We start from the raw sequence: 27,382 nt of genomic DNA, 5'->3' as shown, positions 1-27,382 counted from the left end.
CCATAAATACCGAACGGTCCCTTAGTATCAGTGAGACTGACCTTCATTAATAAAAAAGATGCCATCAAACAAGTTTTTGAAATATACTGTCTTTATGTTGTTTCTACATTAATTTGGAGATTAACTGTGAAATTATTACATTATAAAATATATAAACTAGATATAAATCTACAAAAATGTAAGTATTTTTAATTGCAATTAATTACAATTAATCACAGATTTTTAAATCGATTGACAGCACATATATATAGATGGATGGATGGATAGAGGGATAGGTATGTATGAATATGTGTGTGTGTGTGTGTGTGTGGTTAGTCATAGATCATGTATGGCATTAAAAATTAAAAAATGGCATTAAAAAAGGCATTAAAAAGCAATTTAAATTACCTGCAGAAACCCTGGATATGAAAAATCTGTTAGATTTAGCAATATAGCGTGTATGATGTATATGTGTATGAACTACCTTTCTCCACTGACGTCCTGAGATGTTCAAAGCGTTTCTGATGATTGTTTGTATAACATTAGCAACACATTATTAGCTGTTTGATAACGTAGTCAAGCCAAAGGCTAATCATATTTAATTACCATTATGTGTCCGATTTTCTGCTTTGTGATACCACTGTGCAACATTTACCTCAGTAATTTGACAGTGTGAATCTCTGAGCTGGCGTGAGTGAGTGGAGGCGGAGCTAATTAGCATATTCATGGGTACGCGTATATGAATTTTATTTGACAGGAAAAAACTTTTAAATATTTAATTTTGGTGATCAAAGATGAGTTTTAAGGGATACAATTATTGACTACAGGGTGACTTTAAACATTGTTGACGGTCATGTTGTGCAATTCAGACATCAACAGAACCCCCCACCAGCACCACCGAAAGTCATCTTATAATTGTGTGTCTGTGATCCCTCTAAGTGTTTTTTCATACAGACTAAAGACTCTTTTGGCATCCCAAAAATTCACGCTCCATCAAGGCCTGGGCAAAGGCATAGTGTAGCGGCCCAGAGCCCCTCAGAGAGATGCCATGCTGGGTTAGAAGCTCAGCAAGAGTCTCTCCAGCAGCTCGGCCACAAGAAGCAGCCTGGACTCAGACATCAGAAAGTGACAGAGTTTTAGAATAGCACAGATGGTTCTGCCTGCACTGCTGAACAGATCTGGATTTGGACGACAGAGAGTGACAGTGACTGTGGCGAGCTTGTTTGGGCTGTTGAGTTCAGTAGATGAATCCGTGTCTGGTACGATTGGCTCGTGTGGTAAGCACATTGGATTCTTTGGTTTCTTGTGGTGGGTGGATATGTCAAGTACGCCTTCATAGTTCTCTTCTTGTGAATTGTGGAGGTGAAGTGTTTTGGAGCTTGATGAATGATTTTGTGACATCTGCTGGCTCTCCTCCTCTCTCCTCCCTCGCCTCTTTCCTGTCTCCCTGCCCGTTCTTCTTCTTCTTTTTTTTTTCTTTTTCCAGCTACCTCTCCGTCCTCCCTCTCTCAGTGTCTGACCTCAGCACATCTATCTCTTGCCCGGAGTCCACTGGTTCCTCCCACTCATCCTTCGTCTCTCTTTCTTTATTCATCACTTCATGCACCACCTCAATCTTTGTGTCTGCCCTCTCATTCTTTCTCATTTCTAGCTGGTCAGAGCCCCTGCAGCTCATCTTCTGTCTCGGCCCTTTTCTTCTCTCACACGCTTTCTTTTCTCTTTTTACCTTCTTCATATTCACTTGCACCTCTTTCTGCAGTCTTCATTTCTTTCACTTTTTTCTGTCCTCGAACATAAACAGAAGCTCAATCGAACATACTTGACACACGAGAATGAACCTCATTGGTTCTTGCTGAAGCTCAAACGTGATGCGTAACACGAGAATGAACCTCATTGGTTCTTGTTGAAGCTCAAACGTGATGCGTAACACGAGAATGAACCTCATTGGTTCTTGCTGAAGCTCAAACGTGATGCGTAACACGAGAATGAACCTCATTGGTTCTTGTTGAAGCTCAAACGTGATGCGTAACACGAGAATGAACCTCATTGGTTCTTGTTGAAGCTCAAACGTGATGCGTAACACGAGAATGAACCTCATTGGTTCTTGTTGAAGCTCAAACGTGATGCGTAACACGAGAATGAACCTCATTGGTTCTTGTTGAAACTCAAACGTGATGCGTAACACGAGAATGAACCAATTGGTTCTCTCCCAATCAATTGGTTCCCATTGGTTCTCTCACGTCAAGTGAACATTACGAGCTTCCGTTTTCCATGACTGATGTGTGAGTTGATTAATGTTTATATGTGAATAAAAGCCTAAATTCAATCTGTTCATCATATAAAGCGATCTAGTCTCTTCAGAAAATTTGGACTAAACCGCTCAATCCACATTGATTAGTTTTACGATCTCTTTATGAACTTTTTTAAGCGTCAAAGTGTCAGTTGCGTAGCTGTCAATGGAGGGACAGAAAGCTCGCAGATTTCATCAAAAATATCTTTATTTTTTCTGAAGATGAACGAAAGTCTTTTGGGTTTTGGAACGACATGAGGGTAATTAATGACAGAATTTCCCTTATTCTGAATTTCCCTGAATAAATCCCTTTAAGTTAAACATATTTCATTGATATCTCATAGTTAACTTTGACAGCCCAAAAATTACATTTTATAAAAAATATTAAAAAAAATCTCTTTGCTAACCCCCTTGCACATCCTTGTGGTCCCCAAAGGTCCCCAGAGTCCATTTTGAAAACCCCTGCTGTATAGGGTCACTGTCCCAGGGTAATGCTGCAGGCAGATTACCTACTCTCTAAACCACAAGGTTGGCTCTATCCTCATAGTAGACAGCAGATGCCAGGACAAATGTGTCAAGAGGAGTCCAGTGGCAGAAAAGGGTAGGAATTTAGAAAAGTAGAGGTTAAAAGAGACAGAGAGAGAGTAGAAAAAAGGTACAACAAAATTGACAGTTGTTAAACTAGACAGGTCAAACGGGGCACAACTCTTCCCAGGGAGCACAGAGAAGAGAACGGTCGCTGTAGTGAGGAACAGCGTTTTGTTAAAGTTTTGTAATGCTGGGTGAGAAATATAAGCGGCCACATGCCATGTCCGTGCACTCAGCCCTGCTCGGAAGAACAAGATTTTGACATTAAAATGAGCGGTAAGGATGCCCAAGAGAGACCTAGAAGCTTGCTTTAAAAGAAACCCACCGACAGCCCAGACATGACTCCATTTTTTTAAACTTGCTGTGTTCACATACAGTAAGTGATGCCCCAGCGTGCGGAAAGAGGCCGAAAAGTCATGACATGAATGGAGCTGTATTACTTCTCTGACAAGCTCTCCTGCTGCTCCCTCACTCGCCACATCATTCAGCTCTCTGTCTTTCTCTGCACTTTCATGCTCTTGTCTGGCTTTTTCTTTATTCTGCCACACACACGCTCTCTCTCTTGTAGTATCTGAGGAAATATCACACTAGGTCAGAGACACTTGATTCCTCTACTTTTATATGGGCAGTGACAGAAGATGCGTGCTGAGTGTTGCTTCCCTCTCCCTCTCCGATCGGGTCGAAAGTGAGCAAACACAGCCTCCATCTCGAGCGTAAAAAGCGTTTTCCACTTTTTATCTATCATCTCGCCTCAGAGCTTCAGCCTCCAACATGGCCGCCAAACGCTCTGTCGCTCTGAAGTCGCTCTAGGGTTCGGCGTGGACGTCTACGGTCTCAGGAGGAGCTGCTATTATCCTGATTTCCAATCCGTGCGCTTGCGTATGCACTAATGTAGCCGTGCTGCGTGGCTACGGAGCGCCCGGCTCGGGGCAGGATGACCCAAATTGGACTGACGTGCAGCTGGAGAGGTGAGTGGTTGTGAGGGAGGTGGAATAGGGTTGAGTGCTGGAGAGAGAAAGAGACGGGGAAAGGGCAGAGTGGATGAGCCGGATAAAAATATCCGCTCTGGTGCTGAGGCAGCGAGGCCAGAGCTCAGGAGCGGTTAGTGCCAGGCGATAGCGGCTAACAAGAGATTGAGTCTGGACTCCATAACGAGCACGAGGGGTCGAGGGGTCACCGTCTGCCTGATGCCTGGCAAACACACACAGCCAGACACACTGACCTTAAGAGTCTGACGCAGGGATACACAGAAAACACTCACACACACACTTACCGTGCCAAGGCCTGTGGATGCCAGTGTGGCCGTAATTGGATTGCACAGTTCTGTGTGTGTGCCAGAGAGACAGAGGGAGTCAAGCTAACATACACACACTCATTGATGAGGTCATGAAGTGGATGTGGTGTGTATGCCAGGACTTGGGAAAAGCCTGTTGTGTTTAGACAAGTGTTTTAGAGAGCAGTGTAAAATGCTAATTTATAATCTCATACAAATATTGACATATCCTTTTTATTATGTGTAAGACTCTATAGTATATTGAGGTCGAATGGCCTTGTTGTAAAGTTCTTTTGTGACGCTTGCCAATAGCAAATGAATTTCTATCATTATTTGTCATGAATAATTCTTGGCAGCAATGAAAATGTATTCTATTAATTCCATAAATGAATGTTTTAGTACTTCTTAGGAAGGGATATTTGGAAATAAAGAGAGACAGTTCTTTTTATACGATTATCATGAGCCTGTTATCAATTGATGAGATTATTTCAGATGTCACAAACAAAAAATTGGTTTTATTTTAAAAGACTTTGTAATGAGGCACAAAAGTGGCATAAATGAAGTCTAATAATTGGCCCTAACTATTGGCTTATATTAAATAAAAAATATTCATGTTCATTCATTCATTTAATTTAATTTAATTCATTATTTGTATAAAATGATATGGCGTTATCGAATCAATCTATAATTCACCTCAAAATGAAATTGTCAATTACTCATCCTCATGTCATTCCAAACCCATTTAAACATTCCGGGCCCTATCTTTCACCCAGCGCAATTGACTTTGTACACCGATGTATCATTCCTATTTTGCACCCGACGCACAGCGGACTTTTCCCTCCACAGACGCACATCGGTGAATTAGGGAATGAACTTGCGCTCAGCGAAAAGAGGAGGTGTGTTCCGGCGCAAATGTTCCCTGGTGCTATTTTGCAGTTTCAGAAAACAATTCCGCCATAGACCAGGAAAAACCTAGTCTAAAGTCAGTGGCGTGTTATTCAGATTATATTTTAAGGGCACATACTTGGCCATAATGTAGCGTTTGCACAACGCGCATACACTTTGCTTCTCTCATTTACACAGACACAGCAGTTGACATTTTTGCAAACCATACATAATTACAAGGAAAAATATTACCACACAAGGGAAATCATTGTGGTGTCCATGAAGATGTGAAAAAATAGGCATAAATCTAGCTTATACATTTACCCAAATTATTCAGGCTAATTGTAGTAATGAAGGATCAAACCTGTTTGACCTATAGTGGCAAGACATTTCGCCATTATAATAGCAAGCCGCCATGGAACAAGCGTGCCTGCTTTTAAAGGGAATGTGAGGTGTCGCTCTGATTGGTTTATTGCACGTTACGCCCAAACCACACCTATGAGTAATGAAGCTACTTACTTCAGACCAACCCATTTTAGATTTGCGTCGGGCGCAAGAGTCATTTATCACGCCAGTATAATAGCAACAGCGCCCGAGATCCGCCCACAAAGTTGCTTGCGTTTCACGTTTGATACTTGCGTTTCAGATCGTTAAAATAGGGCCCTTCATCTTTGAAACACAAATTTATATATTTTTAATGAAACCTCCATTGAAAGTCTATTGCACCAAAAAAAAAAGTTCATAAAGATATCCATATGAATCTAGTGGTTTGCCAAGACTTCTGAAGAGACATGATCGCTTTTTCAGATGGCAAATAGATTTACATCTGCACATACATCATACATCAAGCACATCAAAATAAACATCTCTCAGATTTCATTTAAATAACTTAATTTGTGTTTTGAAGATAAACGCAAAGCCTTATGGGTTTGAAACGACATGTGGGTGAATACAGTAATTCAGAATTTTAATTTTTTATGGTGAACTATCTGTTTGCAGAATACCACAGAAATCAATATTTTAGTCCTGCAAAATTGTGGGTTTTCTCTTATTACAGCAATATCTGTTAGCAGACTCACCTTGGCATTATGCCTCTTTTATCTAAAGTGGGAGGCTCCCCCTAGGGGAGGGGTTTTTGCAACTGCTTTGACTGATTCATAAGTGTTTTTTGATTCACTATACAACCTGCTCATAAGAGTCATTCATTTGGAAATTGGCTTGCACCACACTGTTGATTTTAGTTGAGGCTCAGTGGTTCCCCTGAGTAGTAGCGCAGAAAATATTGATGTATTGAGGGTTTAGTATTTTATACGGAAAATGTTTTGAAAATCAGTTGCTCCAAATTATAATTTTTTTAACCAATTTGGAACAAGAATCTGTTCTTGTTTTCCCAACCATTTGTAATTTAATATATGCATTTCATGTGTGAACACAGCTGTTTTGCACCAGCAGGTTTGTATTTCACTCTAATTTCTTGTGATTTTCCAGGAAGCTGATAAACGACGTGACGTTCTTTGTGGCAGAATGTGATGTAAAGGATAAACAAAAAGAAGAGTATTGAGCATGTAGGGGCAGAAAGTGAAGAGGAGAGAGATGGAGAATGTAAATTAGACCTAAGATAGTGATAAAGAACTCTGCCATTGAATAATGCCCAAGACGTATTCTGAAACTGACTGCCTTGATGCTGCGAGGCTGAATAAAACTGAAGGCTCAGTGTGCCACTGGTGAAGCCATCTCCACCCCTCAAGTTCCCATACATCATCATGTTGTATAGAAAATACAATATGGAGCCGACTCCAGGGCTGATTCTTGTGCGTTATTCATAAGCTGTATGTTTTTATAGTTGTGTTTATTGATGTAGGCGCTTGAATTATGCTACGGCATAATGCTGCAGTTTGCTAAAAAAAAAAAAAAAGGATGGAGAATAAGGATGGGCTGCAACAGACAGGAAGAGAGAGTGAGAAGAGAAGAAAATAGAGACGCTCCATTTCCACCCAATGAGCAGCATTAGAGCTGAACCATGTTTACACAGCCCTCCTCCTCGCTCCATCTCTCTCTCTCTCTTTTTCCTCCATCTGCCCATCACATTTACTGCATTAGTTGGGAGTCTGTGTGCCACATTACTACATGTTATTTATTAGCCTCCTTTCATCTGTTTCCAGGGCAAAAACTACTGTACTCATCTGCAGAGCCATCACTCAATCCCACTGCCTGCTGGGCACGTCTCCTCTCCGTAAACGTGTCATTAATTCATTTGGGGGCTCAGTGCACTCAGGGAGGGTTTACCTGTTCCTCCTCCAGGGCATCCTTTCAGCTGCGTTGGATTTTGTAGGAGTGAGGCCAAGCTTCACTAGCTTCAAATGACTCAAAGCTAAGCTGTGTGTCATCTTGGAGATCTGGACTCAGTTAATATGCGAAATTAGCATTTTTTTCGACCGCCGACCCCGGGAGGGTTTCTTGAATGAACCCTTGCACAACGACGGCCCGTACTGAATATTTAAACACTGATTGTTTTTAAAAATGAAGTGACCTCAGCATATCCGCACATCCCGAGAGGTGCCGCCATCCCAAGGAGAACGAGAGACAAGGAAACAGGCATGCTATTTATAGAGGCTGTCACAATGCAGGCTGGGAGATGCCTGCTAATGTTGCATGTGACTGTAATTGCCGGAGACAGGACTGTCGTAGTAACACGCGGTGCCATGTCACCGCAGAAGCAACAAGCTGCTTCAGGTCAAGGCTATGCGGCCCAGGAACGGATGTGCATCTATAGTGCCGGAAAACATCAAAGTTACATCGGGAAAGCTGGGGAGATGCAAGGAAAAACCCTTTGAGCCACACAGAGAATTAATTAAAGGGAAGTAAATGCACCCGATGCAGTGTCAGCCTGTATAGCAAGGACATACAGCCGTGAGAGAGGGCGAGAAAGCCTCAGGAGACAGAGAGGAAAGACTGTCACTCTCGGGAACATAAATACATGCTTAGATACAAGCCTGGACATTCGGATCAGAGCGGGAAAAAGACAGGGAGCGCGTGAGAGCAGGCGAGAGAGGAATTAAACAAGCGGCGGATGGTCAGATGAGGAATGAGGATGCCACAGAGGTGGCTGAGCCGTCGACAGGATCAGGCAGTGATGAAGTGATGGAGGAAAGAGGTAGGAGAAGGAGAATAATGGATGAGGACAATAGAAGTGCATTAGTGGAGGTGTGTGCCGAGACTGTTGAGAGAGAGAGAGAGAGAGAGAGAGAGAGAGAAAACCGCAGAGGGTCGAACTGTGTTAGTGAGGTGACAGCCTCCCCCACCTCTCTCCCTCATTATCAACCTCTCCGTCCATCTTTCTCTCGTTTTCCATCTCCCCTTTAACTACCTCTGTGCCAGCACCAGGGCTGTGTGCCCATTCAGAATTGAATTGAGAATACATTTTAATTGCAGAATTGGAATTGAAGTAGCGAACGGGATGCAAAGATACTTCAAAGTCCCCTTCGGAGAAAAGTCAGTTCATTCGGTGGCCATATTTGGAACGCCTCCGGGCAGCTATTTCAGGCATGTAAAACCAACTCCTGTCTACAGTGCTTGAATGGGGAAATAGCAAAATCTCAAAAACTTGTGCCAAACTCACATTTAAATAACATGTTTCACATAAGCAATAAAACCTTGACACAAACGGTCCCATAAATGTAGCTTATTATGCTCAAATAGCATAAAAAAGCACATATTTCAAGTTGGTCCATTGGAATGGGGAAAAAGAACAGATGGTTTCAAGACGTTGTTTTTTTAAAAGACACAATACGTGAGCACGTCTAATGCCTGCTACAGACTGTGCGATTTCTGCAATCCTGTAAGATCATTATAGATCATAGTGTACGACATGGATCTAATAAACTTGGTTACGACATGTATGTAGACTGTATGATGATGATGATGATGACACCTATTGAATCGTAGGCTACGACGCAAGTTAGTATAGAAGAATAAAACGTCATCATCAGCATGCGCTAGTGGTGAACAAATAGAGCAAGATGAATTGCACTTTGGCAATTGTGGTTTTTATGTGCGCTGAAAAAAGAGGAGGAAGCAAAAGAGGAGAATATGGACGTGGTCATGTCTAGGGAAAAGAGGCCAACTTAGCATGAAAATTTTGCAAATGGAGCTTGAGGTAAATAGTTTTAGTGCATGTCGCGTTGATCAATACGACATTTCATGTTGCATTTTTATTGGCTAGTCAGTAGACGTAAGTCGTAGCAAGCAAACACACGGTGAGACGATCATGCTAAATTACTGACAGAAAATTATCGTAGGCTATCTTTGGTCGCAAGACCGTGACAGCGGCCGTCTTTGAACCTCTCTCACTGTTCGACATAGAAGCACCGTTAAGGAGCCACGATTGGGTCAGCCCAAAATCGTACATTGTGTACCAGGCATAAGACATCTGTCTAGTGCATGTTTACATAGAAAAACAATGGAAAAGCAACAATGTAATACAAAAACGCGTTGTGTGTGAATGTCCCCTTTTCCCACCATATTGCACGTTGCACTTTCTTCCATTTGTTGTAATATGAGTGAACCATTTTGTATACACTCTTTGATTGCAATTCGAGGTTGACTGTAAAATCTAAGGAAGTAAAATCTAAGAAATTGTAATTTTTGACTAGGAAAGCAAAGTTGTCAAAGCCTTGTTTGAATAGTTTTATGGCTTTATAGGCCTATAAATAGATCTACTGAAGTATTTATATTTCATCATATTTAAGAAATTACCTTTTGCAGACCAGGGTAGAAGGACACTTCTTTTCCCAGAATGTACAAATGTGTTGACTTTATTAGAATTGCCATTCTGTCATTCCGATTCAAAATCCAATTCCGCTTTCTGTCAGGTGGGGACAGTTAAAATACAATTACAATTGATTCATGGAACCTTTTCTTTAATTCTGAATGTAGTGCAAACCTAACTAGCACACCAACCCAGCCATTGCCATGCCTTGAGCTCACATCATTTTTGCAACAAGATAGAGTATGCATGCGCTCTGCTTTAATTACAATAGTAATTTAGGCGAGAGTGCTTAATCATTCAGTTAAAGCACTTGCCATTCGCTCTCAGCTTTCACAAACAAGTTGGGTGTCTCTCAATCTTCCCACAGCAGTTCACTTATTATCTCCTCTTCCTCATTCCACCATCTCTCTCACAGCCTCTCTCTCTCTCTCCCAATGCGGGTAACTGTCGTTTATCCAGGATCTCATCCAGGGGGAATATAAACTACCTGTCAGCGAGCATCTTTCTGCCAAATTCATATCTGAAAGGAAAACAAAAGCAGGCCGAGGTCAGAGAGATCTTTTTTAAATTATTCATAAGCAGCTCTCCCTCGGCCACCGTCTTCAGCTCCTGTCGCATGCTTTGTACCGCCCGCACTGCCAACAAGGGCATCTGTCATGCCTTTAAAATAAAGGGGAGGCAATGAAGAGGGGAAACAACCAGATTTTTGAAACATTATTGATTTACAGTGACACTCTTTATGTTTTGCTTTCATTTATCCTTTCTACCTGTCTGAAGAAGACCGCTGTGTTTTTTTCTTTTTATTTCTACCATTGGGAGGCATAAAGGGCCATGAATGTTTAATTTTTCAAGGTCTCTATTGGCCCATATTTGTGCTTTTATTTATAGTCTGCATAATTGATTCACATCATCTTAATCATTTGGAGCGTGGCTTTTGGGGTCTAGTGTTCACCTGCCTTCTGAATCTGATCATTTAGAATCATAGACTGTAAAAAATATGGACGTAGTGTCCGTGACGTCACCCGTAGGTTTCTGAAGAGCATTTTTGAAGCCCCAAGTGGGCGGAGCCGGCCGTCGCCATCTTGGTAGCGCGTCACTCCCGGATAAACGAAAATGGGCAAAGAGGCGGGATTAGCTGAGGTGACATGACGCTAACAGACAGCAGACAAACAGCTAGTAGTGACAGCAGCCACGATCCACCTGTCACTCAAGTGGCCACGCCTTTAATTATGCAGAACTTTAAGGCTTAATATAATTTAAATGGATGAGTTATAAAAAAAAATTAACCCCCTTGTCATGAAGGACAAAATTAGCTATATAGACCAAAACCACTTTTTGCACCAGGCTGTAAACATATTTTTTTCTGCTGTAAAGTTGGGCATTTTAACATGGGGTTCTATGGGATTGACTCTCTTTTGGAGCCTGTCTCTAGCGGCCAGTCGATGAATTGCAGTATAAGTCACTTATGTGTTGGTTTCAAGAGAGAGACAGGAAGGTTGCTGCTTGTTTAGAATACAATTACATTAAATTCTCTCTGTTTCTTGCACTTTTTTCCCCCAAACTTCTCTCTTTTTCCTGTTACTCTCACTCAGAAGCAGCTGGCCACATTGGGTTTGGTAGACGCGTGGAACGAGACGTCAGCTGATTTCTCCACCGCATCAAGCATGGGACGGGGGAAGCTGCACTTGGGAGCCGTGCTGCACTGGACATCCCTTGAACTGGCCCCTGAATCTGGCAGCATCGACGGTATGCATGAGGATGAGGACGTGGAGAAGCCAAAAACCTTCTATGCGGATCATTCCTTCATTATACTAGTCAGGGACAACAGCACTGGTGCATTGCTCATGATAGGTGCTCTGGACCACACTGACAGCCCTGCAATTCACGACGAGCTGTAGAGCCAAAATACTTCACCTTCTGCCACTGCTGAAGAGCCAAAATGGCTGACCTACAGGTATTGACAATAAACTGACCCACTTATCCACTGCAAATCCGCTGTCTTTCATCTGTTGTTCTTGTGTTATGTGCTGACGTGTTACATTTGACTTGTTTTACAGATATGAAAGAGCTTAGAATAGGTTGTAATTAAACTGATGTGTATGAGAGCACAGAATCTGCGCCCACAGAATTATACCTTGGGTTTCTAAAGAATTTGAAAGTCTTTTATACAAGTTCTATGCATCTCTTCAACTTGTAGTTTTGCTTATTAAATATTTGGGCTTATTTGAGAAAGCTTTCAGCTGCCATTATGTGTCAAGGAGTCACAGATCTGTTAAAAGAGGGGCAAGAGATTTTAAATTGATCAAAATCTGGATTTTAATTGTGCATATGGATTTGTGTATATTTTTTTTAACCCTTGCTTTCATCTAGCATTCACTTATACTTTAATTTTATAATACTGTTGAATATATTTATATTTTTAATCAGAACGAAACTATACTTTTAATTATTAGTAATTGCCTAAAATATATATATTTTTTTGTATGTTTAATTAAAAATTTTTGCATACATTTGTTTTGATCTGAAATATCTTTTGTTTATCAGTTATCAGCTATAGTATTAAAATAATTATCAGCATCGGTCAAAATACCACGCATCCCTAGTTTGCAGCTTGGTATATAAAAACAAACAGTGCAATTGCACAAACTGAATGTTTGAAAAATGCATTTATTATTATGCAGTTTTTTTCTATATGTAGTCAAGGAATTATTCAAGCTCTCAAACAACAAAAAGACAGACTTGATTGTGAAAAATCAACTATAAACAAAGTATCTTCTAGCCTATTTTGTGTGTGTCTCTCAACAATGATGTTTGATTTCGGTTTTGGTCAAATTGAATGGAATTAAATTAAATTTAAAGTGCCCCTATTATGCTATTTTAAAGTTTCCTAATGTTGTTGTGTAGTCTCCTACAACAGGTTTACATGCATCAAAGGTAAAAAAAAAAAAACAGTTTAATTTCCTTGTAATATACATTTGCACATCACCACATTTTCATTGATTCTCAAACGACTCGTCAGATGAATCAATCTCTCTAAATCCCAGAGATACTCTGCTCTGATTGGCCAGACACCTCGTGTCGGGGAAAAAAACACCCATTGCCAAAACAACGTCAGCTCTGCTTGTCCTGAGGCTTCCTACACCGCAAACTAAACACAGTAACAAACAATGACGTTGATTTTACCATATCAATCCGAGCGCAAGTCCGATGATGGAAGAACTAGTTATTCAACCCGAACCTCCATCGCAAGGACGACTCGAGCAGGACGTTTCTCAGTGAAACGCTTATTAGTTTGAGGTACATTATGAGATGTTGCAACTGTAATTCCTCACCATCATCATTAACAAGTGAATGTCCATCAACAAACCGATTATTTTACTTGTACTAATTTATTTACAGAGTACTTTTCTAATTTATTGCGGTGAACACGTGGAAACTGTATCAATAACAGTGCATACATTAGCCGAGCTCTAGCGTGAATGACTGATGTAACATAAACATTGGTAAAACAAATCTTGCTCCATGCTTAATCTTTCCTCAAAGTAGTGAGAACGACAGACAATCTGCATTAATAGACACAGTTTTAGGTAATAGCGGCCCACAACTAATTAGCAGAAGTATTTCAGTAAGACAGTAATAACCTGAGTTAACCAGTTAGCAGGAGACCTACACAATATAAAACTCAAAACTAAATATTTTGAACACCATCTTTCAAGAGCAAGCGGTGTGTGAATCCTGCATTGAACTCTGAGATTTGAGAAGCAGTCGTCGTTAAAATAAAGGGAACACAGCAAAAGTTTAGGATTATACTGCTGTGATATCGTGGTAAAGATGAACTTTAACCACTGATTCTTCACATGTTCGTCCTTGGGCAGTGAAAAAAAACTGGCTTTACCTTCACATTGTAGAGCACAGCGTCTTCTCGACTAGCCTGGTAATACCAAACTCTGCTACTTCGCTTTGCTTCGTAGACAGAGTCTGGCATATCATAATTGAAAAGCGTTTTCTTTCTCGCGGGGGGGCGCTTGTCGGAAGTTTAAAATCATTGGTTACCCGTAAGCCAATCACATAACGTTTGGTTATGGTGTGTGTTATGCGCATGCTCAGCCGCATCTAACTTCCACTGTAAACACATGTATGATGCGAAAACAAAACCATCGAGCGAAATACCGGAGTGAACATGGCTGTGAACGACTTTTGCAGATTATGTGAAGTAAATCTACGCATCCACGGTACAATCAGCATCTACGTCACGGCTCTCAGCCCGCCCTCTGTTCGTTGATTGGCCGGCTGTTTTCAGGCCGGAGGAAAACGGAAAGCTATTATGCTTTCTCAGACTGAATACAGAAGCGAAATGAAATTGAGCGGAAGTAGGAAGTCTGACGTAGTCAGGCTACTTCTCGACATGATGCTGTCCAGTATCCAGGTGTCTGCGCGGGCAGTGGGCGGGCAATATGCTAATGTTTCGTCTTGACGTCACAACGAAACGGCTTATGACCCATTTGAAAAACGTTAAATTTCATTGACTCAGAGTCGACTCTTACTTTTGCAAGACAATAACTTTATATACGGTGCACTTTCAGATTTAAAACTTTGCAGGGTGTTTTCATTCACTTAGAGCTATGTTACACACTACATGAAAGGTCATTTTCAAAAATCCATAATAGGGGCCCTATTAAAAGCGACGCTGCGTATGTGCGTCGCTTCACTGCCATTCACAAATCCTCTCCTGTGGCCTCATGGGATAGTAAAGTGTCCATCGAATGCACACTTCAGAATCTCGCCAGAAGTAGTAGGCCATCCGGGTACTTTCTGAGTATTGTGAATGCGAACATAGCGAACATAGAGCAGTCTCTGTTTTTTTCTGCACTGTCACACTATTAGCCCTACCTAGTAAAATCTCACTGGTCCAAAATCCTGTTTGCAGATTCTGTGTGGGCATAATGATGTAGTTAGATTTAAAATACCCTGTTTGAAGTGTCAGTTTGTGCCCTTGTAGAGTGCATGCGTTCCTGTGTCTGCGAGCCATTCACTGCAGAGACACTGACTGACAGCAACACTCACAGTGATAGACGTGCACTGCGATGAGATCGTCAGTGGGAAGCTCTGGAGCCAGTGTGGTGGGTGTCAACTACACTCATATCGACACACTGACACAACTCATTCCCCACTGTAACTGTAAGGAAACCCACCATGGTGACAGCCGAGTGAACACATGCTGATGCTGAGATACTGGAAAAGACACACCACAGACTCTTACACTGCAACGCAAAATGACATGCAAACTCTTCTATGTCTAACAGAGTGTTTTTAAGTAAAAAACATATAAAACGATTTTAGGGCTGGGCAATAAGACCAACTGCTTATTTCAAGATACAAATATACATCACTAGATACTGAGTCTCTGAAACAAGAAGGTTGCTGTTTTCTCTGTCTCATCTCTTTCTTAATTTCTCCCAGTGTAGCTGACTCATCTTCCCGGACGAACTTACCCGAGCAGATCAGGGACTCCAGAAGAGCACAGGCTAAGCTGGCAGCGCCACCCCCCGCCCCGGGATCACTCTCTCAGGGAGCCAGATCACTCACCCGGGCTATTATTGATGGGATAGGCTTAATGCTAATGGCGCTAATGACTCGAGACTGCCGTCAACAACGCAAGACAGATGATAAACCTTTTAATCTTTTAATGCCTGCCCCAATCAATGGAGGCCACGGCCGTACCACTTCATGCCAGTTAAACGCTGTGACAAATCATGCCATAAATTAAGAATTTACATGTTGATTTTACAACACAGGACTTAGTATTTGTTGACTTTTTATTGCAACTACTATGGTAGAAAGCTGTGCATGACTGGGGAAAAATGTCTGTATTGTAAAGTAGTGCTTGTAATATGGCTTCGGGTTATAGTGCTGCATTCAATATACTGAGTGCACCCAAAAATTAAATAAATACATAAATAACCCAAGCAAGATAAAATGTAATATCTTAAGCCAATAAAGCTGTTTGCAAGGCGGGTTTACAAGGCTATAAGGCTTTTAATGTCTCAATGAGCGTATTAATCAGCTTCCATTTTACGCAGTGCTTTATTCATTTAAATTCTCCTGAGTGGAAACCGCTAAAAGAAACATAAAACGAAAACAGAATAACTATGTTATAAAAATGGCCAAAGTACTGTATCCTTATCCAACCCCTGTCCAATAATTACATGAGCGACTGGTCCACGAATATTAAAACTAGCTGTTATATTGGAACCGTCAGGCCTTTTAAGCGTGGACGCTAATTAAGGGCCACTGGAAAAAGTGGGATGTTCGGTGGCACGACGGATTTTTCATCCTCTCAGCCAATACCGCACATAAACACAAACCGTTCGTTTCGTCCCTCCGCAAATGAATTATTGAGGAATAAAAGAAACGAGTGGGAGAAAAAAGAATCCCTTTTGCCATTAATCTTAAAAAAAGAGTGTCCCTACACGACCATGTTTTATTAAAAGCTTTGAGGGCAGTTTTATTTGATTACCTCAGAATGCTTCGCTTCCCCGCACTGGAAACACATTTTTAGAGGGCTATTATTTTTACAGACCGACTGTGTTTGCGGATAAAAGGGGGTTATGGAAGGGCATAGATGGATTCTTTTAGATGGAAAAAAGTGTAAATGCATTGTACATTTGTCCACATAAGGAACATCAGATGTTTGTCCCTGTTGGTGATGAATGCATAATGTCGAAACGCGAGCTGCTACCGCTTCTACAAGGACCTCGGCGTGCCCTGTGAACACTGAACGCAATATGTGACGATGCTAAAAAATGAGTTGCGTTAATAATCCTTCTGAAAACCACCAGAAGAATGTCATTATTCAATTGAAACTTCCAAAACTTTTAGAGGGACCCAGATGTTGTGTTCTGGCGATGACATAAGGCTCTCGTAGCCCTCTTGACTTGTATAGGGCTAAGCGTGTGTGAGTGAAACAGAACACTGTGAGCACGTCCATTGGTCTTCATATATCATGTGCATTATGAACATAAAGCATGATGTGCTGCTGTCAGGGACTCTGAGGCCCGAAGCTGTGCAACAAGAGCACATTATTTTTGCTCAAGCTCGCATTAGCTTGGCTGATTCGTGCTCGCATCCTGTCAAATTCATTAAATGGCGTTTCTCCCTGCTGAGAACTACTCACCCATACATAGCCTATATGGTGCGTTCAAGTCCTGGGAAGTTTGTATTGACGAGCTGGGAAGTCGGGGTTTACATTTTTGTCGGAGCAAGATGGTGGTGTACCTTCTAAATGACACAAAAATATAGCAAGATTTTTAAAGTCTACTTATAGAAAATGACAAACAAAATATTTGCACACGGTGTGTTTTGCTTTTTTATGTTAAAGTCCCCCTGCAGTCAATAATTCTATCCTTTAAAACTCATCTTTGATCAACAAAATGACACATTTACACTTAAAATATTAATTTTATATATTTAAACCTTAAAATAGCTTGAATGTAACTCTACATCCTTGCCTCATTTAGTATACGCGGTTCTATGAATATGCAAATGAGCCCCGCCTCCACTCACTCACAGCAGCTCAGAGATACACTCGTTGACGATCACACGTTGACCTGATTGGTTAAAAGGTAGTTTGTGACGTCAGAAACACCAGCGATTTCAAACCGTGTTTTTGAGACTGTCTTTGGTTCACTGCAGTTTTAAGGAGAAAATACTCAGCAATGGTGTCGACTTATGAAATTACGCCTGATGACACGCCTAGAAGTCGTAATCTCGGGTCTTAAAGAAATTCTCGAGCTTCCCACTCATATTTAGGATTTGTGGTGGTGTCCATGTGCGTTCAACTCGTAAATACGATCTACCGACATGACTTAAATGCACGATAGATTTTGAGGCCTGAATATCACCAGAAGTAAAAACTACACCACAGTCTCATGACTTCAAACGTCACCACCATTACGCGTCCGACAATTCTTCAGTCTTCATTTAAAAACATTTTCCCTGAAAGTTTGAGTTAATTTGCCTTATAAACACAATGAGTCTGTGCAAGTGGACTAGTGAGTAGATGAGTTTACCTGTTCGGCTGATGACGTTTAATGTCCCCGACAAACTCTGTAGTCCCATTTAGCCACTTGTTAGCAACCGTTTTTTTTTTTTAAGACAAGTAAAATCTTTAAAAAACACACACACACACAAGGGGTATTCCTAATGTATTTAATGTCACAGAACCCATTCAAAAGCCCATTGACTTCAGAACAGTGGAACCCGAAGTGCTAAAACGCTGAATATATTCTTGGTTGTCCTTAATAGCGACCACTAAGAACTGTTGCTTTCAAAGTCATATTCAAAACCTTCTTTATCTCCCATTTATTATTTCAGGCATATTTTTCTCTCAAGAGGATTTTTTTGTTTATTTATTTTGTGTGTGTGTGTGTGTGTGCAAAAGGTGCATTAGCTCAATTTAATATACTGCAGAAGACAATCTGGAGAGCAATGCAAAGCATTACGGGAAGCATTTTAGGTCCCGGTAGGGACATTTAGTTTAACTTGCACTTAGATTTTCAGAGGGGCTCTGTCAAGCCACATATCTCAGTAGAGGTGTGAAAGAGAAACGCAGGGAGTGTGTGTCTATGTGTGTGTCTGTGTCTATAATCAAAATGTGAAATGCATTATGGGTGGAGGTGGACTGAGTGTGAGTGACGTTATCAGAGACTGAAAGTGCACCCTCTTCATCCAACGGGTTTAGAGGGTTTAATGTTTAATCTCCCATTTTTAAATAAAAGATTATAGACCTGAGCCATGCCTTTTGTCAAAGTCCTACTCCACACCATTTTGATGCAGAAAAAAGAGAATGTAAATGGCACCGGGGGATTTGTGTGCCATCTGAGTTGCTGTACTTAAAGAGAGTGAATGGAGGCTCACGGATCCCCAGGGTCAGATGCCTTGGGGGTCATTCCTGGGATTCGGTTATATTTCAGTCACTTGACTTTTTAAAGTGGTGGTTCACCAAAATGAAATGTTTAAAGCTTTTTGCAATACGTTGGTATGTCCATTATAATGAATATAAATGACTATTGAATTTGTGCTTGGAAAATATTTAACAAAATGTGCACAGGGTCTATTTTTGTAATATTGTAAGTATTAATTTGTGTTACTTTGTTGTGAAAAAATATTTTTCTAAAAAATGAAAGATATATATATATACTTTTTAATAAAAAAAAAAAACAGACTATAAAGTTATGAACTCAACCCCGTCACGCCAACCATTCTTTGCCTATAATAATTTAGACTCCACCCATATGTGACATAATTTACCAGAAATGACATCATTCAGGTCTCTTTAACAGCGGTGCAGAAGAAGGTAAGTAGTTTCATACTTTTTATTCATATTTTTGAGGCGTATTATGAGGATACTGTCAAGATTAACTCAACTCCATCACATAAAATTACTTATTATTTTTATTTTAACCCATAAGTATATGCAATGTACTTATTTCATCATTGCTGCCAGATTTGGTCTAGTCTTGTACACTACACGAGGCCATTTTGAGCAAAAAACCTCAACCCTGTCACACATGTGTGTATTTCTCATTGATGGTTACAAACTTGTGACAGGGTTGAGTTGTTCACTTCATTTAAGAATCATTTTAATTAAAACAAAATATAAAATAGTCATATACTTACCAAAATCATGACAACTCATTATTTTGTTTTAAATAGAATATTTGATGTTAATGTGTCCACTTAAACACTGACGAGCAAGAAATGGCAGCCACATCCGCAGCAGAAAGACTGTGTTGTGTTGCTCCAGAGGGCACAATATGACAGAGACAAAATTAAAAAGATAAAATTGTCTCCCTACAAACCTGTCTTCAACACCGTCACACTATTCTCAACCATGTCGCATTGATATTTTTGGGAAAGAATAGGGAAGACGATTAAAAATGAAGGCATTTCATGCTGATTATCACCTGACATAAGGACTTATTTAGTTAAACATCTAAAAAAATAAAATAAAGAGACCACAGACACAATTTGTCTATTTTTACCTTCCCATGAAAATGATCTCAAATGTTAGATTTGTAGTTATTATATTGTTATGAGGCAAATAAAGAAGTGTGAAGTCCGCACACTAAAAATTGAAAACTGCTCCAAAAGAATTTATTCAAGAATGTATTTTTGATTTTTATATTGTTATGAGGGCCACATGAGCAGTAGATGTTTGTTTTACAACAAGGTTTGCTTAAAATCCTTTTTAAACCAATTCCATTTAGTCCGTTACGGGGTTGAGAATAAAAGGTGTTTAAATCTGAAGAAAAAAACCCCCTGAAAACAATAAAATTTCTTTAATGCCAGAGGTGGGAAAATATGATTTGTTGGAGGTTTGATATGTGCCTAATGATGTGGGGTCTTCAGTAATTTAATCATCATTTATTTGAATTTGTTTTTAAAATCCAAGTTGAAATATTATCGAATCCCAGGAGTGAAATAATAATAATTCATTACATTTATATAGCGCTTTTCTCGGCACTCAAAGCGCTTTTACATATGGAAGGGGGAATCTCCTCAACCACCACCAATGTGCAGCATCCACTTGGATGATATATATATATATATATATATATATATATATGGGGATTATTAGGAGGCCATGATGAACAGAGGCAACTGGGATTTTTTTGTGACCACAGAGAGTCAGGACCTCAGTTTAATGTCTCATCCGAAGGACGGTGCTCTTTGACAGTATAGTGTCCCCATCACTATACTGGGGCGTTAGGACCCACACAGACCACAGGGTGAGCGCCCCCTACTGGCCTCACTAACACCTCTTCCAGCAGCAACCTGGTTTTCCCAGGAGGTCTGACCAGGCTCAGCCCTGCCTAGCTTCAGTGGGACACCAGTCTTGGGCTACAGGGTGATATGGCTGCTGGCCAATGAACCCCACGACAGCCTTGGTGGATTTATCAAAGTTCAAGCACTGCCCCACAAATCTTTCAACAAATCCTACAGCTTATCCATTTGTGCTCAGAGCCATTTTAAGAGTGGTAAGAGAAGTGATACAAACGACAAACAAATGTTAACAAATATGGGTTTTAAAAGATTTGTGGGTCAGTGCTTTGATAAACTTTGATAAATCCACCAAGGCTGTCGTGGGGTTTGTTCATGTCACTGCATTCAACCATTGATGAGTTCAAAGCGAATGCTGAGTTTGATTAAATAGACCTTAAAAAGTCCCTTTTATCTTTCTCTAAGTAAACAGTAGCTTCGATGAGCATGTCTCACCCATATGTTTCAGTGGTTTAATGCATCCTTGAGCTGTTTTGCATTCAGTAAGGCAATAGTGTGTCGGTGCTCCAGAAAGAAGATAATCATTTCTCTCTTGAGACAAGGCCATGTGTGCCATTGGAGTATTACGAGCAAACATAATATATAAGCATAATCCCGTTCCAGTAGTTTTTTATTTAACACATATTGTCTATTAATTTTTTACTATTATTCCAATAGTGATGTCTTTTTAAACATATTCATTAAATACTAGTACTTATTTATTAAATAAATACCATTACTTTTCATAGTAGGCTACCCATTTTTTAGACACTAGTACTTATTTATTAGACACTATCTTTTGTAATTGTTAGTAACAATTCTTCTCTTACTAGTCAGCTGCGTTTTTACTCATCTTATGTTAGGACTATAGTCAGCATGGCTACTGTAGAGATCAATTTAAAATCTTACTAGGAATAAATGCTAGTATCTAATAAATGTGTATAGTAGGCTAGCTAATCAATGGGCCTAGTACCACCAGTATCTAATGAATAAGTACTAGTATCTATTTAATAGGTATGAGTATTTAATGAATAAGAAATTTTAGCCTATCTAATCAATAAGAACTAGTATCTAATGAATAAATACTAATATGTTATTAAATAATTACGAATATCTAATAAATAAGTACTAGTATTTAATAATAACAACAACAAAAAAGTTAGTTCCTAACGAATAACTACTAGAATATAAAAAAATATGTACCAATCACAATTGGAATACATAGTCAAAACTGAATAGAATGACAGATCCCCATAGAAGTCAATGGCAAAAAAAAGTGTTGCTAACAATAGTTACTAGTCACTATTGAAATAAGTACTAAATGCTGGTATCCAATGAATATGTAGGCCTACTAGTATTTAATAAGTAGGCTACTATAGTATCTAAAAAAAGAAGTACTAGTAGCCTATCTATTTAACAGGTAACGTTACAAGGCTAGTAAGTTATCTAATAAACGAGTAACGTTAGCCTACCAGTATCTAACGTTACTAACTTACCTAAAGAATAAGCACTAGTACCTAATGGAATTTAAGGATTAAATGTTAAAACGGCTAGCCATACGTATTTCTTATTCCCCAAAATACAAGCATTACAATGTTTTTTATCATTATTTATGTATTTACAGTTGGTGTTTTGTGCCTTCATTTAAAGCTTCAATGACTTGAGAAAGCCAGCGTCATGCGCCGTTTCCATGGAGACGCGTCCACACTCCACAGAGTCCCCCCACGCGCAGCGGCGTCTGAATGGTGTTTACCGCTTGAAGCAGTTTGAAAACTTTGACTTTACGCTCTTTTAGTCATTTATATAGTTGGAAGACGCTGTCGGAAGCAATACTTCACAGGTAAGAGTGATATTTTGCTTGCTTATTTGAAACTTAACTGAGACTGTAGAAATGAAGACGGTTATTTTCAAAACAAACGGTTGCTATCTGCCTTTAGCACAAACCGTTAACGTAACTTACGTAAAGTTAACGTACTTTGATATTTGGTGACTTCTTTGAAGAACTAGTGCTTTACACAACACAACACATTTAACAGCTGATTTGTTATAAAATAACCCTGTCACTTGACACCAGTCAGTAAATGAACAACGAAGAGTGATATATATAACGTTATATATATATAATCTCACAGGTCTTTCTTCAGGCTTTTTAGATTACAGTTAACGTTAGATCTTTAAAATCATATGGTTTAGTTCCACAGAGAGCTGGATTCCCGAAGTCCTCTATAATCAGTCACAAACTTGGCCTTGTCATTTCATCTGATGCAGTGTCTCACAGACTTATTTTAACTGATCAAACCTGCTGCCTTCCAAATTTCATCTGATCTGACGCGATCTGCAGTTTTAAATGATTTCCATTACTCACAGACTCCCTGTCTTACCTTTTCCTTTTCATCCTTTTTGTATTGCCTCCAAAACTGTCTGCATTATTACATACAGCACTCAACAAAACTGACAAGTTGGGAGCTGAATCAAAGCTTCAATAAAGAAGGAGGGCCTGCTGGTGTTGACAACTAAATGTGGAAATGGAGGGAGAGACATCAGCTTGGAAAAGATAAATAGTTTATGAGCTAGATATTTTTTGCTCTCGCTTCCTGACTGAGGCAGATTTATCCATATCGTCTGTCTAAGAAGAGACTATGAGAGAAGGCAATACTGTGATACTGGGAAACTCATAGCAAGTCTGTGCTAAAAGGTTCTTCTCTGTTGTTCAAAATGTTTTTGTTTTTTTTCCCTGCCTCTTTCATGCTTTTATTTACTTGGACTAAGAATGTCTTGGAGAAATCACAGAGCTCTAGACAGCATCATTAGGATGTTGAGCAGCACATTTTGTAATTGACGCTTCCCTGCTGTTAAGTCTGTGTGTGCACATTTATATTGGTAAGGTTTTGTAATGTGATAAGCATATTACATTTTGTGAAGGATCATGTGACACTGAAGACTGGAGTAATGATGCTGAAATTTCAGCTTTGCCATCACAGGAATAAATTACACTTTAAAATGTTTGATTATGAATTTGGTTATGTTGATTTTGTAATAATATCTTTACTGTATTCTTTTATCAAATAAATTCGGCCCTGTTGAGCATTAGAGATTATATCAAAAACATACTAAAATCATATAGAACCCCCCAATATATAATTAGTGATGTTTTTGATTATTGTTTTTACTTTCCCGTCCTTAACAAGCCGTATTATTTGAGGTATAATTCACGTTCATAGCACAAAAATAGTATATGGCTCGAGTGATGTTTAATATTTCAAGGCACAACATGTAAGATTTTGGGGTTAAAATATATTTAAAAAAAAACACTATAAAAATGCTAGGCCTATATATTTTGTTGACTTGTGTACTTACGTTATCCCAAATGTTTCCAACAATGTTTAAATCCAGAGAAATCAGCTATTTTAATCAGGGTAACGTTTAACCCTCGATTATGGCTTTACTTCCATAGAATATATTATGCATTTTATTAGACAGGTGAGCAACTGTTTGGCTACCTTTATCGACAGAAAACTAATCGTTATATAGCCTAGCTCAAAACCGTTAGTCTTACTGATTGAATCTTTTGTTTTCTTGATTTACCGCGAGTAACATGTTTGTACCATGCCGTAGAAACACTATTTTGTCAAGTGGCAAACATAGCATAATCAGAAAAGGCTTTATTTGTAGTAACAGTAATACAGCATTTTCTCTCCCAGACAATGTATTTTACGTGTAGGCTAAAATTAATTGCATGCCGTTCAGCAACACACATCATCCAGCTTTTTTTAATATTATATTCAAATATCGATCTCAAATGTCTCATAGCAGCCACAGAACGAACGCACAGAGTAACGTTATAACATAACTTTCAACACACTCAAATCAAATGTAGGCTATTTTTAGTATGATCTGGCATTGTTCCACTCCCACGGCTCTCGGCCCCGCCCTGCTTCATACCACAGTAATGTTAAGAAAACTTTAATACATTAGCTCAACCATGAACATGTTTTCTAAGTCCCGACGGATTGCTTTCCATCGGTTGTGTGGAGGTGAAGACGACAACTCCCATGATTCCACGCTCATTCACCGCGTCATCAAGCTACGCATTTGTTATTGTTTTGAAGAAGTGACCTCTATTAGCGAAATTTACTGTGCCTTTAAAGTTAGGGACTTGATCAAATTGTGATGCTTATTTTAGAAAACACCACTGAAAATAGAGTTTGTGGTTATTGTATGACTCTATCTCTGCCTTACTCTTACTGAAAGGTAAACGAGCACACAGAGGTATCAGTCTCTCAGGATGGCTGACCCAGAGAGCCCCGATCCTGCCCGTTCATCTTCCAGCATGTCCAAGCAGTCTCTCTCATGGAAAGGTCACTCCAAGAGCAAACGCATATCCTCCACACCGGTCCCCGGTGATGTCTCTTTAGATGTGCCAGAGGTTGCAGGTATGAAAAAGAAACAATCTCCTTTATACAAGCAGCTCTCTGATCTGTCTGTTATTTACAATGTGCTGAAAACTGCATTGAATTTAACGTCATTATGTTTTTGCAATAGTGCCAAAAAATGTCAGCATAATGGTATAGTGATGCCAAAAACTGTGACAGAAACTCCTTTAATGCACTCATACTTATTTTAGTTCTTTTATGAATTAGAACCCCATTTTCACAAACACACCGACACTACTTTTATTTTTTTGTAAAGCCATAAAGTAGTGCAAGGGGGTTTCAGTAGTAAAGAAGCTGCAAATGGATTAGTTCTACCACAAGCTAAATCTAGGACCTCTGCATCTAAGACCATTGTGTTTATTTTCACACTTCTTATTGTATTCACATTAGAGCTGCATGATTAATCGTTAAAAGATCACAATCACGATTCAAACATCCACGTGATCTTATTCCTAAGAGACAACGATTCGGCTATGTCTAATAAACCTTTGACGAGTACGATCACAGCGAACACTCAAATCTGTATCATTATGTCGGTGTTACAATAATAATTATCACAGAAGTACTGGGATAAAAGTTTATAGTTCAGAAATAAACACTGATGTCTACAGTAGTGATCAAAATACAGTAACTTACCTTTTAAAAAGTAAACTGACGCTTCAAATAAAGATTGTATCTATTACACCAGTAGGTGGCGACATGTGACTGTTAAAAAATGTGTTTGTCATTAGGTGTGTTCGACTTGAAGTGGCGTTGCGCAGACTGATCGATGTATGACCACGAGAAAGAATCAAAAGCATACGGAGCCATCTGCTTTCTAATCAGTCTGTGCAGCACCACAGTATTGAATCATTCATTCAAGAGATTTGTTCAAAAACACTGATTCATTCAGTAATGAAACAAGTGAGGTCAAGTGAGTCATACAACCTGAAAAAATAAATACATTTAATTAATTTTTTTTTTATAGATTTTTAAATAGAATGCAGCAATTTACATTTTGTCCGAGACTCTGAACCTCTAGTAGATAAAATGTTTTTTGTTTTTTTTCTATTCAGAATCGTGGGAGGAATTGTGTTTCAAAAAATCGTGATTCTCAATTTATCTAGAATCGTGCAGCTCTGATTCACATTTTTGCAGATGAAAACAAAGTTATTGCAGATGAACCATCTTTTTATTACTCTGCTCTTTCCACAAAACTGTAAAGGTCATCTAGTTGTTTGAATTATTTTTCGCATGATGTGTTTATGTGTATGGGTTTTTTTTTTCCAGTTGAGAAAGAGAAGCCTGTCTCAGAGGAGGATGTTTCAGCAGAAGAAGTAGATTCCTACACGAAACGGCTGGTAATTCACTCATACATGCTAAATTACAAGCCTTTAGGCACAGACACTGATAAATCACCTCACAATGATTGGGATTCTTATCTGATTATAATCTGCAATTTATAATTTTCCCCTCGCGCCTGCGGTCCTGGTTTACTAATCAGTGCTTTCATATCTGCGTTATTGAGTTCTTCTAATGATGTGAGTGAATATTTCATCCGCTCTCCAAATGCTCCGTGGGCTTAAAGGTCTTGTTTGGGCCGCGCTCACGTATAAGACCTCTTCATCGATCACACAAATCTGGAGGATGGCAGCAAGCTAGTGCAAGAAACACTGTTAAATTCCACCCAGTGGTCTTTAAAACAGAAGAAGAAGAGAAGCATATTGTTGAACTGTAATTTCCGTTACAGGCTCATGCATACACATGACGAGGTCTTTGGCTTAAACGAGATAGATAACCCCTGGTCACAAATGATGGCTGATGCAAATAGCATGGGAGGAGGAGGGAAAGTGAGGGGCGAGTGGGCAGAGCCGGCCAGCGAACTTATAGCATCTCTGTCCTTTCATCAATGAGGTTAATAGAATTAATTACAGCCCTCTGGCTGGAAAAAGGCAATGGCATTTACATGCAGTGGCTGAGTGTGTCCGCCCCTGCTGGGAGACCCTGTAGAAAAAGCAGCTGGTGAGCCGGTTGTAATGACATTTGCTATAGTAATGCACATTCACTGACATTAGCCCTTTCGACAAATATCAATATGTTTATGGTAGTTATGTGATGCTTTTAGCATAGGGATATGCCTTATTATTAGTGTGTTGCGTCGTGTCACGCGACTTCTGAGAGGATGAGAGGAGTTTTTCACACAATTTGACATGCAAAATACTTCAATTCACATTTATTTGTATAGCGCTTTTCACAATACATATCGTTTCAAAGCAGCTTTACAGAAAATGCATGTCTCTACATTACAATTTAGAGTGATCTGTTATAAGAGGGGACTGTGTCCAGAAGTTTCAGAAATGTACATA

The 27,382-nt window shown here is 39.6% G+C and overlaps 1 protein-coding gene across 4 annotated transcripts in view; it reads left to right on the top strand.

Moving 5' to 3' along the window:
• The window catches only part of serpinh2 (serine (or cysteine) peptidase inhibitor, clade H, member 2), a 31,388-nt gene extending 15,570 nt beyond the window's left edge, over positions 1-15,818 (top strand). For 2 of the 4 annotated variants that reach the window (XM_084109682.1, XM_084109683.1), the window contains exon 5: positions 11,376-11,774. In XM_084109682.1, the coding sequence (XP_083965808.1) occupies positions 11,376-11,681 (306 nt within the window). In that variant the 3' untranslated portion in view covers positions 11,682-11,774. Of the gene's footprint in view, positions 1-11,375; positions 11,775-14,782; positions 14,904-15,248 lie in introns of those variants that run through there. The other 2 variants (XR_014605473.1, XM_084109684.1) reach the window with 2 other exon arrangements.
• The last annotated feature ends 11,564 nt before the right edge of the window (positions 15,819-27,382 follow it).

Source organism: Abramis brama (assembly GCF_963993115.1).
Source record: "Abramis brama genome assembly, chromosome: 3".
Taxonomy (NCBI): domain Eukaryota; kingdom Metazoa; phylum Chordata; class Actinopteri; order Cypriniformes; family Leuciscidae; genus Abramis; species Abramis brama.
This window is presented reverse-complemented; position numbering and strand designations above follow the sequence as displayed.